We start from the raw sequence: 17,150 nt of genomic DNA, 5'->3' as shown, positions 1-17,150 counted from the left end.
ATTTGGGCTGCGTTTACACAGGCAGACCAATTCTGATAGTTTCTTCCACTATTTGATCTTTTGACCAATCACATCCGATCTTTTCACGTCAACTCTTTTTCAAAGCTGATCTGATTGGTCAAAAGACCAATTGGCTTGTCTGTCTAAACGAGCAGACAAGATCGCACAGCCAATCTTTATCCAATATGCATCAGTATCAATTAAAGCAGTCAACTAATTGGTCATTTTTAATGGATTGTTTTGATTCAACGCCGGTTCTGCATCTGCAAGGACGCTCTGAGTAGCCAAGGTAATAGACCTTTGGACATTTGTCAGTGCGGTGCCAGACGTCATCCTCTCTGAAGGCTGTTTGTGCTCCTCCCTCCTCTACGTTTGATGCTAATTGAAGGGAGGGGGAGTGTTTAACGTATTTCTCTGTCAACTCAACGTTTAGCTGCGCCACTGTTTCTGTCACGACCAGTCGACAGATCCACCCACTCGCGACGTTTTTTGGAGCGAGTAATATAAAGATAAAGCTTATTGTGAAATATTTAGTGGCAGGCCTATGCTATAGGACTTTATGGTGTTTCTTTAGTAATGAAGTAACTACGAAAATTGTAGGCGTATCTAGGAACCAGTCCAAAACACACAAAAGGAGCGGAACAAGGATATCCACTCCCTCTCAGACTTGCTGGGAAAGCAGGTTATTTGAGGACCAAACGGTAAGTGGAACATGTCCTACCATACGGATGTTTGCGCTTGAAGTTGTATGAGGATAGGATAGAGCTCCTAGACGTGAGGTATCCAAAATTATAGTCGAGGATAGCCTTTAAATAGTGTTTTGTTTGTCAATATTTTGCGTACATTTCATTACATTTCTCACACCATGCGCGATATTTGGTTCTTGTTTCTGACATGCATTCATCTCATATCCAATCAGTAGCCTAAAATAAGGGTTGTGACGTTTCGTAGCAGGTTTGGAGAGCATTTTAGTTAACGTTAACTCTTTTCTTAACCTAATTATTCTAACCTACTAGTTTAATTCTCCTAACCTGCATAAGTTCTCCTTACCTATGAGAGTAACTTTCGTCCCTAGTTGTATATCATCTAGTAAAAAAACAAGGTGTGTAAGCTAAGCAACACAATGTTACCTGAATACACACACTTTGGATAAAAACGCTGTCCTACTCCTATAACAAATATTAAACACAATACACAATCACATTCACACTTTGAATACAGTCATACTCATAGCCTTTAACAAACTGTTATTCAACTGAAGAGCAAACACCTAGTCATGTAAGTGTTTTTCACATGGATGTGATAAAGTTTCCCCAGTTTAGAGCTCTGCAGTCTCCCATCACATCATCAAATGAGTCCAGAAGCAGCGCAGGAAGGAAGAGGACGCTTGTTTCTCAATCCCGGAGACATGACTCGGCTGATCCAATATTTGGTTATTTCTGACTCTTTTAGGGTGGTGACTGGTAAGAGACAAGGTAAAGATTCAGATCACAGGTTTTGTTCATCCATGAGTCAATGGTCTTTTCAGAAAGCTATAGGTGGGACTAAACAGGGGCCTGGAGGTTTTCCTGGTTGGTTCAGTCAGGAAACTAGTCATTGTGCATTTGTTTTGCACCACTGGACAAAACCATCATTCTCCCCCTCTCTTTCTATCCCTTCAAGACAGACCATGGAAGATAGCCCTCAGCGGGCCGTGCAAGGCCTGGGCTCCTTCCCGTGGTACGTGGGGGGGACTCAGGTTCTGGGCCTGGCCTGTGTGGTGATCACGGGCGTGTGGATGGGCAGCTATCACGGAGGCTACGCCTGGGATGGTTCGGGACAGGAGTTCAATGTACATCCCCTCTGCATGGTCCTGGGCCTGGTCTTTCTCTATGGAGATGGTAGGGCAAAATTAAACTAACTAAAATTAGAATGAACCATTCCTCCAGGAATTTAGTTAATTAATGGCTCACTGTCCCAGTGATTGAATTGGTTATGTAGCGCAATAAAGTAGCTCTCATTACTGCTGCCGTATGTACACAGACATGGATGGAACACTGGTCACTTTAATAATGTTTACATACAGTTTAACCCTCTTCATATTTCTATACTGTATTCTGGTTGAAGCGTATCTTATTTAACTATTGCTGTACATATACTATTAATATCAATGTATTCTTCAGATATTCTATCCATATACTGTCTATACATCCCATCATACTTATATACAATGTTGAGTCCGGTGTATATATCTCACACACACAGGACTCGACATGGCTAGTCCTAATATTTCTTCATTTTACTTTTAGTTTCGTGTGTATTGTTAGATATTATTGCACTGTTGGGGCTAGGAAAACAAGCATTTTGCTACACCCGCAATAACATCTGCTAAATATATGTATGCAACCAAAATAATTTGATTTACTGGTAGCATGGAGAGATGGCGGTAAATGAACAGAGTTGGCAGAACAGGCAGTTGTCTTCTCTGATGTCTGCTCTGTTAGCCCAGGGGTCTTCTGACCTATTGCATTAGTGTGATGCTAATGCTACACAGGGCTCAGGCAAAGGCCTAAGGGCACACCCTGCAACAGGAATACATCCCAAATGCTATTAGGGTGGGAGGAGCCGAGACTTTATTTTTTGTTTGTTTCTAGGCTGTTGTTTTTCCCCCTCTGTGTGAGAGAAATTACTATTGCAGGGATTTGTTCCCATAAATAGTACTATGATAAAGTCCAGTTCTCTGCTGCCTGTGACTGGAACGAATTGCAAAAATCGTTTCAGTTGGAGACATATCTCCCTCACCAACTTTAAACATCTGCTATCTGAGCAGCTAACCGATTGCTGCAGCTGTCCATAGTCAATCGGTAAATAGCCCACCCAATTTACCTACCTCATCCCCATACTGTTTTTATTATTTACTTTTCTGCTCTTTTGCACACCAGTATCTCTACCTGCACATGACCATCTGATCATTTATCACTCCAGTGTTAATCTGCTAAATTGTAATTTTTCGCCTACCTCATGCCTTTTGCACACAATGTCTATAGACTCTTTTTTTTTCCTACTGTGTTATTGACTTGTTAATTGTTTACTCCATGTGTAACTCTGTTGTCTGTTCACAGTTGTAAATTTAATTTTTTATTTTACCTTTATTTAACCAGGCAAGTCAGTCAGTTAAGAACACATTCTTATTTTCAATGACGGCCTAGGAACAGTGGGTTAACTGCCTGTTCAGGGGCAGAACGACAGATTTGTACCTTGTCAGCTTGGGGGTTTGAACTTGCAATCTTCCGGTTACTAGTCCAATGCTCTAACCACTGGGCTACTTGTTCTCAACTAGCCTGCCTGGTTAAATAAAGGTGAAATTAAAAAAATTCACACTTACAGGAAAACAGTTGCAATGAAAGCAAAAGTTTTCAAGTTTTCCATTGGTCCCTGAATCCTGACTGTAATGACAAAAATAAGTTATTCAGCCACTGACAATAATGTAAATAAAATCTCCTTTGTGGTGTCAAATAAAACAGCTGCTTGTTATTAAGTCAGCTGTAGCCTTTTGATTCCTAACCTTGCTACAGCAATTGAATTAGGACATAAAACTAATGTTCTCTTAGCCATTAGTGTGAGCGGTCAGTCCAAATGGAGCTGGAATGAAAACACCCTCCAGGGAAACCAGCTGTCCTTAGTGGGATCGGGAGACACACAGCAAATACTTTTTGCCTGGAACGTTGTTTGTGTTTCTGCGAGGTTAATGTCTTAATAATTGTAATATAACAGGAACTCAGTTAAACAGTTGTTTGTTGTGTTGTCTTAGCATTTCTGCAACATTTTTATGCTAACCAACTCTCTTGGTGGCAGCTACTTGTCAAGTGTTTGAAAATGCATTCTAGTGGTCTTGTTGAATGACTTCTGCCCCACTCAAAGCCTCAGTTTACTTAACCTTCGCCTCAAGCTCACTGGGACTAAAACACCTCCATAACTACCCTGATTCACACTTTCTTTTGTAGCCTCATACCTGTTATTGCCCTTGGTGCCATGTTGGGTGTGATTATTGTACTATGACAGAAGTAATGACTAACCTTTTAAATGGTTACAGCAGATTAAGGTGAAAAAGCAATGTTTTGAAGGTTAACAGTTTTATTTCAAATTGGTGTATAATCATGTAACAATTAATTTACATATTCCATGTACTACGTGTGAACGTTGTCAAGTCTGACCACTGTATATTTAGACTTCATTATCATGTTGTGGAAATGATTCTATTTGAATAGTCTTATGTGAATGTTAACCGGCCTTGTTTGTCTCTCTCAGCGATCCTGGTGTACAGAGTATTTAGGAATGAAAGCAAACGCAACGTCAAGGTTCTCCATGCTGTGCTCCACCTTCTCGCCCTCATTATCAGCATAGTGGGTAAGGCCTGTGTGGGTGTCTGTCTATGGACAAGACTTGTTGTTTTGGCCCTTTCCCCTTGAAGCCAAACATTCTAAACTAATTTAAATTTGTAGCTATTGTGTTTAAAAGGAAGATGCCTAACCTAGCTAGTTGAAAATATTATATATATGAGACATGTCTTACATGGTGGGGCAAACAAGTGGACTTATCTATCGGCGAGTCATAAATGGGTTCTCTAGGGCCAGATCAGTCATTCAGACTAGAGGTTGACCGATTAATCGGCTTGGCCGACTAATTAGGGCCGATTTCAAGGTTTCATAACAATCGGTAATCGGCCTTTTTGGATGCCGATTACGTTGCAATCCATGAGGAGACTGCGTGTCAGGCTGACCACCTGTGCAGCATCAAAAGGACCTTGTGGCAGCAAGGAGCCAAGGTAAGTTGCTAGCTAGCATTAAACATATCTTATAAAAAATATTCACAATTACTAGTTAACTACACATGGTTGATATTACTCGGTTAACTACCTTGTCCTGCGTTGCAGTGCCTGTTAATTTATCATCGAATCACAACCTACTTCAACTTCGCCAAACAGATGACTTAACAAAAGCTAATTTGTGAAAAAGCACAATCTTTGCACAACCATAAACATCAAGGCTTTAAAAGCAATACAAGTATATATTTTAAGAAATTCATGTTAGCAGGTAATATTAACTAGGGAAATTGTCACTTCTCTTGCGTTCAGTGCAAGCAGAGTCAGGGTATATCCAGCAATTTGGGCCGCCTGGCTCGTTGCGAACTGTGTGAAGACAATTTCTAACAAATACCGTAATTAATTTGCCAGAATTGTACATAATTATCACTTAACATTGAAGGTTGTGCAATGTAACAGCAATATTTAGACTTGCCACCCGTTCGATAAAATACGGAAAGGTTCCTTATTTCACTGAAACTTTTTGTTTTCGAAATGATAGTTCCCGGATTTGACCAGGTGAATGACCAAAGGTTCGTATTGCTGGGTTTATTATAATTAAGTGTATGATTTGATAGAGCAGTCTGACTGAGCGGTGGTAGGCAGCAGCAGGCTCGCAAGCATTCATTCAAACGTCATTTTACTGCGTTTGCCAGCAGCTCTTGGCAATGCTTGAAGCACAGCGCTGTTTATGACTTCAAGCCAATCAACTCCCGAGATTAGGCTGGCAATACTGTAGTGCCTGTAAGAACATCCAATAGTCAAAGGTATATGAAATACAAATGGTATAGAGAGCCCTATAACTACAACCTAAAACTTCTTACCTGGGAATATTGAAGACTCATGTTAAAAGGAACCACCAGCTTTCATATGTTCTGAGCAAGGAACTCCAAGGTTAGCTTTTTTACATGGCAAATATTGCACTTTTACCTTCTCCAACACTAATATTTAAACCAAATTGAACATGTTTCATTATGAGACTGAATAGATTTTCTTTATGTATTATATGAAGTTAAAATAAGTGTTCGTTGTTCATTCAGTATTGTTGTAATTGTCATTATTACATATGTATATAAATACAAATCGGCCGACTAATCGCTAACGGCTTTTTTTGGTCCAATCGGCATTGAGAAATCATAATAGGTCGACCTCTAATTCAGACCCACAGCTAGGGTAGACGCACAAATCATCATTATTTTGCGAGTTCAAAGTTCGCTAAGAGATGGTGAGGAGAAACTAATGGTGATGGCATGACTCTTCAAAATATAAGGGAACTGGCAAGATAAAAAAAAAACGAACGTAGTAGGCTATGAACATAGGTAACATGAGATGGCTGCGCATGCTAACCACGAATCAGTGGTGCGGCATGGGAGTGTAAAGCTGAATCACAGTAGCCTGCGTCATGTACTGAGGTCTGGAGTAGTCATGGAAACAGGCAGGTGTATCCAAACCGGTCATCAATTTAAACGCTGCAATCTGGCTTCAGGCAATCCTTACAGACTCAGAAACATTTGGTTTGCAAGCATCATGGCCTCATATCCACACATGGAGGCAGGTAAAAAAAACAACACGAAAGAGTAACATTCATTGATTATGTACCAAGTCATAATTGATCAACATTGTTCTATACAAAATGAATGGGAAAGATTGACAGCATGTCTCATTGCATCTCCTCAGGTATCGTGGCTGTGTTTGACTTCCATAATCATAACAAGATCCCCAACATGTACTCCCTCCACAGCTGGTGTGGCATGCTCACCTTTGTTCTCTTCTGTGTACAGGTCAGCCCTCGCCTCTCCTGTGCACACATGCAGTCGCGCGCGCGCGCGCGCACACACACAAAAACCAAACAAATAATTAAACCTTTTTCCTTGTATCAGAATACCAATTAATGTACTGTTTGCACTGAGAACCTAGCTGTATACAGGCAGTAGCTCTCATATTACATTCTAATAGGCATAATCGTTTAATAACGTTGGTCCTCTACTCCCTCAGTGGCTGATGGGGCTTGGTTTCTTCCTCTTCCCTGGGACGTTAATGGCGCTGCGGAGCTGGTACCTGCCACTACATGTCTTCTTTGGCCTGGCCATGCTCGCCATGTCCCTAGCCTCCTGCCTACTGGGCATTTCAGAGAAATTGTTCTTCAGTATCCAGTGAGTATTACTATGCAGGGGCTCAGTTCCAATATCATACCACCACGTACAATTAAGAAATGTATAAAACAAATATGCACACAAATATTGGGTGCAAAGTCATTTGTTGGGCCTCCCGAGTGGTGCAAGGCGGTGCATCAGTGCCACTAGAGGTTCTGGGTTCGATTCCAGGTTCTGTCGCAGCCAGCCGCGACCGGGAGACCCATGGGGCGGCGCACAATTGGCCCAGAGTCGTCCGGGTTAGGGGAGGGTTTGGCCGGCAGGGATGTTCCTGTCCCATCGTGCACTAGCGACTCATGTGGCGGGCCAGGTGCAGTGCACACTGATGCCAGGTGTGCTGTGTTTCCTCTGACACATTGGTGCGACTGGCTTCCGAGGGGTAAGTGGCCGTTGTGTCAAGAAGCAGTGCGGCTTGGGTTGTGTTTCGGAGGACGCACGGCTCTTGACCTTCGCCTCTCCCGAGTCCGTAAGGTCGTTGCAGCGATGAGACGACCAATTGGATACCATGAAAACAGGGTTTAAAAAAAAAAAAAAGGTCATTTGGTAATAGACGTGCCAGATGTTCAAGTCAGTGGTGTGTTTGTCACTTTGGATGATGTTGAAGTGCTACTACTTTGCCCAGCTCTACCCTGCTAAATCATAGGGGAGGTAATTATTGTACAGGGTGTTTGGGGAAAGCTGGGCCTTTGCTGTCTGGGTTATCTTTATGACAATGTGTTAAGACATGGATTTTAATGATGTTGAGTCTTTGCACATTAAGACTCATTCTCCTGTTTGGTGCCATATGTTATGCTTAAGATCCTCTTGATAAGTCACATGGAAATATAACTAATGATTCTTTGTACTGTATCACAACAAACTCCATTATGATATAATTAAAATCTTTTTTCTTCCCAGACACACATATTCACAGTTTGCCCCAGAGGGGATCCTTGGTAACATGCTAGGACTGCTGCTAGTAGCATTTGGGATTCTGGTAGGCTACGTGGTGACACGGGAGGACTTCAGGAGACCCCCGCACCCAGAGGAAGAGGCTTTATCTGTGCACTTTAAGACCCTGACTGAGGGGCGAGGGAGCCCCACCTCACCTTAAGCCAGGAAACACTCCTGTGTGCTCAGGCTTTTATTTAAAACATTTATATATATTTTTAAAGCTGGTGTATAGGAGCTGGGCTGGAACAAAAGCCTACACACCCAGTATCTCTCCAGGACCAGCTGGAGATCTGGCTGATTATGCTGTCTTTATTTCATGTCACATCAAGAGCTGTTCTACACCCCCTTGTGATGAAATGGAGGTATGACAGGACTTATTTGACCAATGTATTTGATTGCTGCCACAGATTAGCGCCATATTAGGGCTCTAAAAACAAAATAGCCTTTGCTAAGTGTTCAGAGGACAAAGCCAGTTAGTTGTGCCTTCATCTAGGGCAGTAGGGTTATACTTTGTTTAACAAGGAGTAACTTCCAAGCTTGTGATAAATGAAGGAGTTGCAGTTCATTCAGGGATATGTTCATTGTGACAAAATATTGAATTAATCTATTGGCAGTGTTGAATTTATGATAAAGGATGCACAAAGTTGTGACTGAACAATGCCTGGATTTTTGGGGTTGAGTCACCCCACTCTTGAAGCAGCTTCTTCACCAGGGATTCCCAAGCCCCCCCCCAGAAGTTTCAACCCTAAAGCACATCTGGCTTGATGGTTACTTGACTAATTGAATTAGGTGTGCAAGTTAAAACGTCTGGGGGGGCCTAGAAGAGAGTTGGGAAACCTGCTATCCAATATTTTCAGGCAATTGGATTATATTTTAGCATTGGATATTTCAAAACAGAAAATTACCCAATCAAGATTAAAAGTGATTAGGATACTCTGTAGAACATTGCGCTTGCAGGATAGTGGGTTCGATTCCTGGGACCACCCATATGTAAAAAAATAAAAAATAAATCAAATGTATGCATGCATAACTAAGTTGCAAATTTTGATCACACTTGAAGGGTGGAAGGCACTACAACCAAGACATTTTCAAGGTGGGGAGGTTTAAACGTTCCTTATGTTAAATCGACTGCAGTATAGGTATGGGGTCAGTTATATTGAGAAGTGTCAAATAAATGCATGTTCTGTGATATGCAGACATTTTATCTTAGTCACTGACAGTGTAGAAGTAGTCATGACCTGTAGAGGGCAAGGTGTAGGCCTACTCAAAATCCTGTGATCGTAATATTGCAGGAACGCATCTTTTTTTGGAAACCCCCCCCCCCCCCCCTAGCTCAATTGATATCTTGATTTACAGAATCATTTATATCTGGGGTCAATTTGGTTAAATGCTCAGAGCTAGTGTAATAGAAGGGAGTCACTGGATTTAATTGCACGAAGCTGCTTATCTGTATTCATGTTTGCGACTAGATTTAACAGTCGATGGTTTTGGTGTATGAATGTTGTGTTGTAATTTGCTTTGTTCAAAGCATCTACTTGTCCGAATAATTCAACTAAGATTACTTGTCAATATCGCTGCCTCTTTTCACTTGTGGAAACTTGTTCTATACAATTATTAAACCTATATTGCCTTCCTATCACTTATTAAAGATGCATGACTCAATAGGTGTTTGTTAGTCTGTGTCAACGAGACGTCGCTACTGATGGTGTGAACAAGTTAAAAGTAAGAGCCGACCCACATTTATTTTCCTTGAAGTGGTAACCAGTTTTAAATAAGTACATTTTACAATTGCATGTTTCTTATTACCTTCTCGTTTCAAAAACACCACAACTCACATATACAGACAATTTACAGAACTCTGCTCAGCAAGCCCAAAAAAACTATTAAAAAAACATTTTCTGCCTCCGTCTCCAAATATTGATAACTGCTATACAAACAAATAGTACATGTTTATCAGCATGGGAGTAAGCAGAGAACAAACATGCATTTCTATGCAGCACAGCAATTATTTACACAAACTATATATAAAAAAAAAAACGTTTATTGAAAATAAATGTTATTTTGGGTGTTAATCCAGACAGAGGGTATTGACTGTAGGGATAAGTCCCTTCTGCAACAGGCTGAGATGTAGGGTTAACCTTTGGATGCACCACTTGTTAATATCAATCAACTGGCTCATTAACTTCCTGGTTGGAGTGTTTATGAACAGTCTGATCAGAGGCTCCACCTATTACCAAACAATCAAGCACACCAAATAATTACAAATAAAACTGTTAGCCTAAACGTTTGACATTTTAAAGTAACAAATGACTGAGTAAAAATGACAAGACTACAGTAAATAAAAATGTAAACTTCACAGATAAGGGGTTCATATGTTCTTGTAAGAGAAGTATCTGTTTAACTGATTGTTGTTCATACTAAGTGTCAGTAGGGGATAAAGGGCGTTGCCTGAAATCCATCACAATTGACAACCTTGTATAGATAGATCATAATCTAGTCCAACCATGTAATGTAGCCTAGTCTTGACACCACTTTCTTCAGTGTATTTTTTCAAAACATATCTAGTTTCATGAAAATGCACTGTAAAGAAAGTGTAACCAAAATGTAGACGTTGGATGGTTTTGTACGTTTCTGAATATATATAGGCTGACTACAACAATTGATAACTCAGTTTACATCCTTAACCTAAATATTAGCTTTGGACCCATTTCTGTTCTATATTGAAGACCGTCTGACCACCTAATTTCCATTGTTTTATGGACGGACAAAAATAGTCCTTCAATGACCACTTGGATCATTTGAAGTCATGTGTGCATGCTGCCAACATCTTTGACCCTTTAGTGGCCAAAAGTGTATGTAGTACAGTGTTATGTTTGAATAACTGCAGATTTGGCTGGTAAAGATCATTCAACTGTAAAAGGAAACATTCAAGTTATTGGAAAATAAGAAATGCCCGTTTCCCAAAAGCTTCACAAAGCCTGCTGCATATCACTTCTTGAGCAAAGAGAAAAAAATACAATCCAATGGAAATAATATATATAATGTATTTACAAACATAACTTAAATGATAAATATTACTTTTTTTTGTGTTGCTTTTCCTATGTACAAGTATGTTGAAGTCTCTTTTCAGTCACATTTACAGCAGAGAACATGGTCATCTTAGTGAAGGGCGGCCTTCTATTGAGTTATTCTGAAGAAGGCATTGAGAGTTTGGACTTCAACAGGTTAAGCAGGGAAGTGCCCATGGCTTGAGTGTGACCATCCCAGGACAGGCATTCAGGGGCAGGGAGAAAACGGCAGGCAGCAGTCAGGTCAGGGTGTGTGGTATTCGTCCTATATGCTTTTCAAACAGACTCCAGTTCCTAAAGTTGTGGATCATCCCTGTCCCCTCCACTGACTATACAAACTACTCTGCAAACAGAAGGCCAACATATTCTGGATTCACCTGGCAAACTGCAGTTTTAGGCTTTCTTGTATTCATCCATAGTAAATGGCTTTGAAGGACAGAGGCATAGAAGATGCATGGGAGGAGAGTTTAAATGTGTTTGTCTGCAGTAGTGTTGCCTTCCCAGTCTCATCACATACCCTTGGAGTTGTCTCTAAATCATTGCAAATCAAAATATCTGCAGGCTTATCAGTCCTCTCCCTCAGTCCCTCCCTACACGTTTGACTCCACGAAAGGTCTCTTTGGTTTGATAGGGGACGTGGGGCCCTGCCTGTCCCTGGAGTGCTGCATGTACTCGCTGTCCTGGTAGGCCTGGGCCACAGGCAGCGTCCGGGCCACCTTGACGTCTGGGTAGGATGGCGCCTGGCTCACACGGCCCATGCCATCTGCCCTGCCGTCCCGTGAGCTGTTAGCTGGCGGCTGGTAGTAGTCATCGTCCAGGAGGTGTCCGTTGTGGGCGTTGTTGGTGCGGTTGTAGTAGGCAATGTGTCCCAGGCTGGGCTGTTGGCTGTAGCCATGCTGAGGGCCAATGTTCCCTGGAGACGTGGTGGAGCTTGTCACTACCGTGTCCAGGGAAGAGATGGCCCAGGAGCGCCCTATTGTCTGCGGTTGTGGTGGCAGGTACTGGTGAGTCCGCGCCGTCTTGTCGACAACGCCCATGAAAGGTGTGTTTCTGGAGCGGAGCGCCTTGTCTGGGTACGTCCCTCCCACCACCCTTATGTCGCTGCCCTGTGGAGGAGACACAGGCGAGAGGTCGTCGCAGTAGACACTACCATCCTCGTAGGACAGCTGTAGAGGGATTTCCATCTGCTGGGCGGAGGTGGAGCCACGGAAGCCTGGGGCTAGATTAGCTGCAGAGACCCCACCCAGGCTTGTGTTGGAGGGGGAGAAGCGGAGGCCTACGCTCTGGGAGTGCATGAGGGGCCGGGGAGTGGGTGCGTGTGGCTTTGGCTCTGCGTTGGAGGCACTGACAGGTCGGCGCAGGCCGTGGGGGTTCTCCGGTGATCCCAGCGCCGCCTGGTGTTCCATCTCTAACTCAATCTCCATCTGAGGTGAGACAGGGTAGTACGCTGCCGACTGGCTGCGGCTGATCTGGGGGGCCTGGCTGTAGCGCGGACCTCCAGGCCGGTAAGCTGAGGAGGGCCGCTGGGGGAGCTCGTCCTCCATTGGGACCATCTGGATCCCACCATGTTGGTACAGTGCTCCTGCACTGAGGCTGGCCTGCACCTGCAGCGTGGGCCTCCCTTCCAGGGCACTGGGGAATATATTCACTCCGTCCCCCAGCTCGGCCAGGTCGGGGGGGAGGCGGGTGCTCATGGAGTGGGCCATCTGGCTGTAGGCACTGGTGCCCAGCACAGCACTGGAGTGCACAGCGGAGCTGGGCTGGTTGGTGCGTACGATCTGGGCCTTTGCAGGCTGCAGCCACTGGCCCTGCTGGGGAGGCTGCTGCTGGGAGGGCAGCTGGAAGGAGCGCTGGCTGCTCATCTTAGACAGTGGAGATTTCGGCCGGCCGGGTATCTGCTCCGACTGGTAGCGGGCTGAGGCTGACTGTGGCCGGTACAGACCTCCTCCGCTCTCTGAGGTGGGGCTGGCGTGGTACTGCCCCCGGCGGAGAGGCGAAGGTGGTGGGCTGAAGTTGTACTGCGTAGCGGAAGCCTGGTGGGCTGTGGAGGTGTGCGGAGGGCTGGGCCGGTAGTGGGAGCTCTGGTGCGTCGGGGAAAGTGATGGGGAGGAGGACTGGTAGCCTTGGCGCGTGGGGGAGGACATGGAAGGGGGGATAGGGGGCAGCTCGAAAGCCTGGACCATGGAGGGGCCTCCGGAGAGGTAGGGCGAGTTGCGGTGGCCCGGGGAGGGCAGCAGGCTCTGGATGAGGGGCAGGCCAGAGGGGCTTGAGCGGGGCTCGGGAGTCATGCCCATGGGGAGGCTCTCTAGGTCCTGCTCCAGGTAGTCCTCGTCCTCTTCAAACAGGTCCTGCACTGGCTGCATGTCCTCCAGGCGGGGCTCCAGGGACTGGGGAGGGGGCGGGGCCTGCTCTCTGGGAGGGGATGGGGGAGGGTCCAGCTCCTGTTGCTCCTCGAACTGAAGACACTCCTCCTCCACCCTCTGCAGCAGGCGCTGGATCTCCCGGTTGTTGGGGCAAAGGAGGGTGGCCTCATTCAGGTCCTCCAGGGCTGCGTGGAACTGCCTGAGGTGGATACACGAGGGGGTGAAGAGGAGAATATCAAGAGAGAAAAGAGGGAGATTGAGAAAGAAGAGAAAGCATTATGAGGGAGGAGCAGGAGAGCTGGAGGGGGTACAGATGAGCATGACAAAGCATGAAACCAAAGACTGAGGGAGTAGCATGTGGTCAAAATGACAGCACCACAACTGTTCAAACTACTTGCCCTCACATAGTAGTCGGGCAAAGTACACTAAAACATTTAAAAAATGAGCCATGACAATGAGCAAGAGAATGAACAAGTCATAGGGATACAGGATGTGTAAGCAGACATAAAAACCACTCAACATGACATAGGGTGAAAAACATGGCCAAAATGCTCATGAACTCTATGTCCCCCTGTAGTCATCTGTCTACAGCGCATTGGAAACCTGGTGATCATGTGACATGAGAGGGCCCAATTGGATCCTAAGGCTGAGCTCACTCTGCGCTAGGCCTCCGCCTCCCTGTTCTCCCCGTTGCTACGGTTACCTGCTGCTGCGCTTGGCGCGGGCTCTGGCGTAAAAGGCCTCGTACGATTTGGATTTCAACTCTAGCGCCTTGGTAGCAAACTCCTCAGCCATCCCAAAGTCCTGCAAGCAACAACAGCAACAGGGCCGACAGTCATTCACAGAGCCACGCGTGGAGCGGTACATGAGTCAGAAATGAGTCAAGAGGTGAGTCAAATGAGTCAAGAGATTAATGGAAAAAAGGTTATAGGTGAGTCGTACATGGAACCATGTACAGAGTCAAACATGAGTCATTCAGGAGTCTTGTATCAGTCATACATATAACCATACAGAGTAAAACAGAAGTGAATAACTGAGTCGATGAGATCGATGGAAACTTGGGTTCAGATAGAAGACACCCAAGAAAAAAAAACTGAAAGACAAATGGACGACACTGACAAATAAAAAATAATGCGAGTCCATGACGAAACCATGTAAATTGAGCGATTAAAAACATTGATATGAACAAACACTGGACACAGACTTTCAGAGACATACAAACACATTCACACGCACAGAAACTGCTGTTGCACTGCTCGGTCATTAGAACCTCAGCTGGCCACTATGGCTCTGACCCAAACCAACCTCCCCTTGCACCTCCTCTAAAGTTACCAGAGCTACAAACACAAACCAAAACCAAGCAAACTATAAGAGGGAATGGAAGATGCAGGGATATGGGCCTAGGTTAGATGAGGCTATGGTTGAGGGAGATTTACCTTCAGCTATTATGTTGAAGTCTGATCTACTGTACATTTTTGCACAATATCGCTGTCAAACTTTTGAAACCAATATTTTTACACTGCTTAAATCCGCGTGCGGTTTTATAATCTATCAGAGGAGCTAAATATCTTTGTTTGGGTCGTTGTATTGTACATCCCAATGAGGGATAATAAAGTTGTTTTGTATTGTAATGTCTTGGTAAACCTTGCAGATGGTAATGCTGTTGAGTGTAAGCAAAAAAAGCAGCTCCAGTCACAGCCAGGTGGGGTGAGGGGATAGAGGAGGGTGCAGTGGAGTGTCACTCACATTCATTTTCCTCCGACAGCGGGACAGGTTGAGGAGGAGGGACACCTTGAGCTCTCTGAAGGTCTTGAGGTCCTCGCTGAAGCCCTCGCGGGGGAACTTCTTTAAGGCGTACTGGTACCGCTGGGCCGCCTCCTTCACTTTACCTTTCTACAGGACGGGTAGAAGAAAAAACCCTCAGAAAGGCGAGAGACTAGCACGGTTTGGCACCACAACAGTAGCCCTCAATGACCACTGTGCTATATTGCTATATTCTAGGAAGGGCTGACCTTGTAGAAACCATCTCCTTCCTCTATCAGCTTGCTGAGCAGGACGATCATGATGTCGGGTTTGGAGGTGGCCATGGCCCAGGTGGCCGGACCTGGCGGAAGACAGCAGGGAGCATGATGGGTAACGGGAAGTGGCCGGAGGAGAGAGGAGGGTGGCAATGACAGGAAGAGGGAGCGTGTCTCAGAGTACAAGGACCGACAATGAGAAGGACAAGACAGAAAGGAGTAGGGTGAAGTTGCCCCTAGACGCTGATCTAAGGTCTGTTTTGTTTTCCCCCTCCATTAATGGTTTACGTTAGCATTTGGAGAGAGCAAACTGATCCTAGATCTGTAGGTAGGGGCAACTTCACCTCGGAGTGGAGCGAAACCAGTTGAGAGGTCGAGATGATGATGAAGCTCTACCCAAGATAAATATGGCGTGACTTACTGAGACAGACAGGTTTGGGGTTTCTTTGCCCCTGCATGTGCCATTTAAGCGCTCAGCTAACAGATGGATACATAGATATTGATGTCATACCTGGTGCAGGAAGGATCTGACTCAAGTACAGAATCAATAACTTAATCTCTAGTAAAGCCACTGGGAAAACGATCAACTTATTTATGCGCCAATGCCAATCTCACCCAACATGAATATACAATAATATCTCATTATTAGCCAGAGTTATTCTGTGTTATACTGCATGCTATGTGTACGGGGGACAGGCAAGCACAAGCCATGCCAGAGCAGAGGGGGTTCACACATGCATTTATGGCTTCCCACCAGCAGGGGGAATGCATGGACTGTGGGCCTTGTGGTGTTTGTGTCACAATCTCTTATCGGGCAGTGGATGACTTGAATGGTTAGCTCACTTTACAAAGCCACATATAAAGAGAAAGGAGGGTAAAAAGAGGATGAGAGAGTGAGATCAGAGATGTATGCAGAGAAAGGGCAAACTGTGTGTTACCTCGGGGTCGACTGGGAAGAGTCTGATATCCTGATTACGGAGAGGGGGCGGAGCCAGGGTTATGAGTGACAGGTTAGAGAAGGGAGTTAGGTGGGTGAAATGAGAGGAAACATAATGTAACCAACCCAATAAGAGGAACCAAGAGAGAGAGTGTGTGTGTGTGTGTGAGAAAGTGAGAGCGAGAAAGTGAAAAGTGAGTGAGGAGGGAGTGAATGAGATGAAGAAAAGAACAGAAAGAGGCAGAAGTGAGAAGCTGTGGCCAAAAAAGTGTGTCAGCAAAAGAAAAAGGTGCAACAGCAATGTTAGCAGCAGTAGGAGCAGAGGGAGGGGCCTCACATCCACCATTATAAACATGGTGGAAACAGAGGAGGGGGGGGTTAGTGGTGCCTGGGGAGGAAGGCATGGCGAAGCCTTGGTGAGCACCAAACCACATAGGGAAGAGATTCAGGCAGTAGTTGACAACATTCTAGGAGTCAATGGCCACTATAGTCCTACCGAGGGGAAACACCAGTATACTGAATAGAACTGTAACTGACTAAAGTTGTAGCTAAACCACTGAAGCTAAAGTAGATCAATATTGCACAATTAGAAGACAGTCCTTTACACCAGTGTTTTTAAATCTGTGTGTGACTAGTGACCTCTAGTCAGTTCGTACCCATCTTGGCTCCCTTCTTGAGCAGAGCCACCACCACAGAGGTGTTCCTGCAGCCCACAGCCCGGTCCAGAGGTCGCATCCCACTGTAGTCCACATGCTCTATCATCGCCCCGTGGTCCACCAGATACCGCACCTGGAGACAGACAGACAAGAGAGGGAAGATGGGAGTTAAAGGATGAAGA

At 44.8% G+C, this 17,150-nt stretch overlaps 2 protein-coding genes across 8 annotated transcripts in view; one reads left to right on the top strand and one right to left on the bottom strand.

The window, feature by feature from the left end:
* Window positions 1-254: 254 nt before the first annotated feature.
* On the top strand, window positions 255-9,588 carry cyb561 (cytochrome b561). Of its 4 annotated transcripts, none has more exons than XM_031834233.1 (7): window positions 255-701; window positions 1,309-1,475; window positions 1,663-1,880; window positions 4,288-4,386; window positions 6,518-6,621; window positions 6,836-6,993; window positions 7,891-9,565. In XM_031834233.1, exons 3-7 carry the CDS (start codon window positions 1,670-1,672, stop codon window positions 8,084-8,086), a joined length of 768 nt encoding a protein of 255 aa, XP_031690093.1. In that variant the 5' UTR covers window positions 255-701; window positions 1,309-1,475; window positions 1,663-1,669; the 3' UTR covers window positions 8,087-9,565. The 4 variants fall into 4 exon arrangements, with proteins under 4 accessions (XP_031690093.1, XP_020349117.1, XP_020349116.1 ...); XM_020493528.2 differs by having other exon boundaries at window positions 256-701; window positions 1,453-1,475; XM_020493527.2 differs by lacking the exon at window positions 1,309-1,475 and having other exon boundaries at window positions 256-701; window positions 7,891-9,588.
* Window positions 9,589-9,649: 61 nt separating this feature from the next.
* LOC109897321 (protein TANC2) overlaps window positions 9,650-17,150 on the bottom strand; it is a 137,123-nt gene continuing 129,622 nt past the window's right edge. For all 4 annotated transcript variants that reach the window (XM_031834229.1, XM_031834230.1, XM_031834231.1 and 1 more), the window contains 5 exons: window positions 16,969-17,101; window positions 15,370-15,461; window positions 15,104-15,250; window positions 14,061-14,161; window positions 9,650-13,556 (listed from right to left, as the gene is read on the bottom strand). In XM_031834229.1, coding sequence (XP_031690089.1) covers window positions 11,585-13,556; window positions 14,061-14,161; window positions 15,104-15,250; window positions 15,370-15,461; window positions 16,969-17,101 — 2,445 coding nt within the window. In that variant the 3' untranslated portion in view covers window positions 9,650-11,584. The remainder of the gene's footprint in view (window positions 13,557-14,060; window positions 14,162-15,103; window positions 15,251-15,369; window positions 15,462-16,968; window positions 17,102-17,150) is intronic.

The sequence above is a fragment of the Oncorhynchus kisutch genome, linkage group LG10 (assembly GCF_002021735.2).
Source record: "Oncorhynchus kisutch isolate 150728-3 linkage group LG10, Okis_V2, whole genome shotgun sequence".
Classification (NCBI taxonomy): domain Eukaryota; kingdom Metazoa; phylum Chordata; class Actinopteri; order Salmoniformes; family Salmonidae; genus Oncorhynchus; species Oncorhynchus kisutch.
This window is presented reverse-complemented; position numbering and strand designations above follow the sequence as displayed.

Coding starts and splice junctions, on each gene's coding strand:
- cyb561 (XM_020493527.2), top strand. CDS start 1,670: ATGGAAGATAGCCCTCAGCGGGCCGTGCAAGGCCTGGGCTCCTTCCCG. Junction 1,881..4,287: donor GGTCTTTCTCTATGGAGATG/GTAGGGCAAAAT, acceptor TGTCTCTCTCAG/CGATCCTGGTGTACAGAGTA. Junction 4,387..6,517: donor CCTCATTATCAGCATAGTGG/GTAAGGCCTGTG, acceptor GCATCTCCTCAG/GTATCGTGGCTGTGTTTGAC.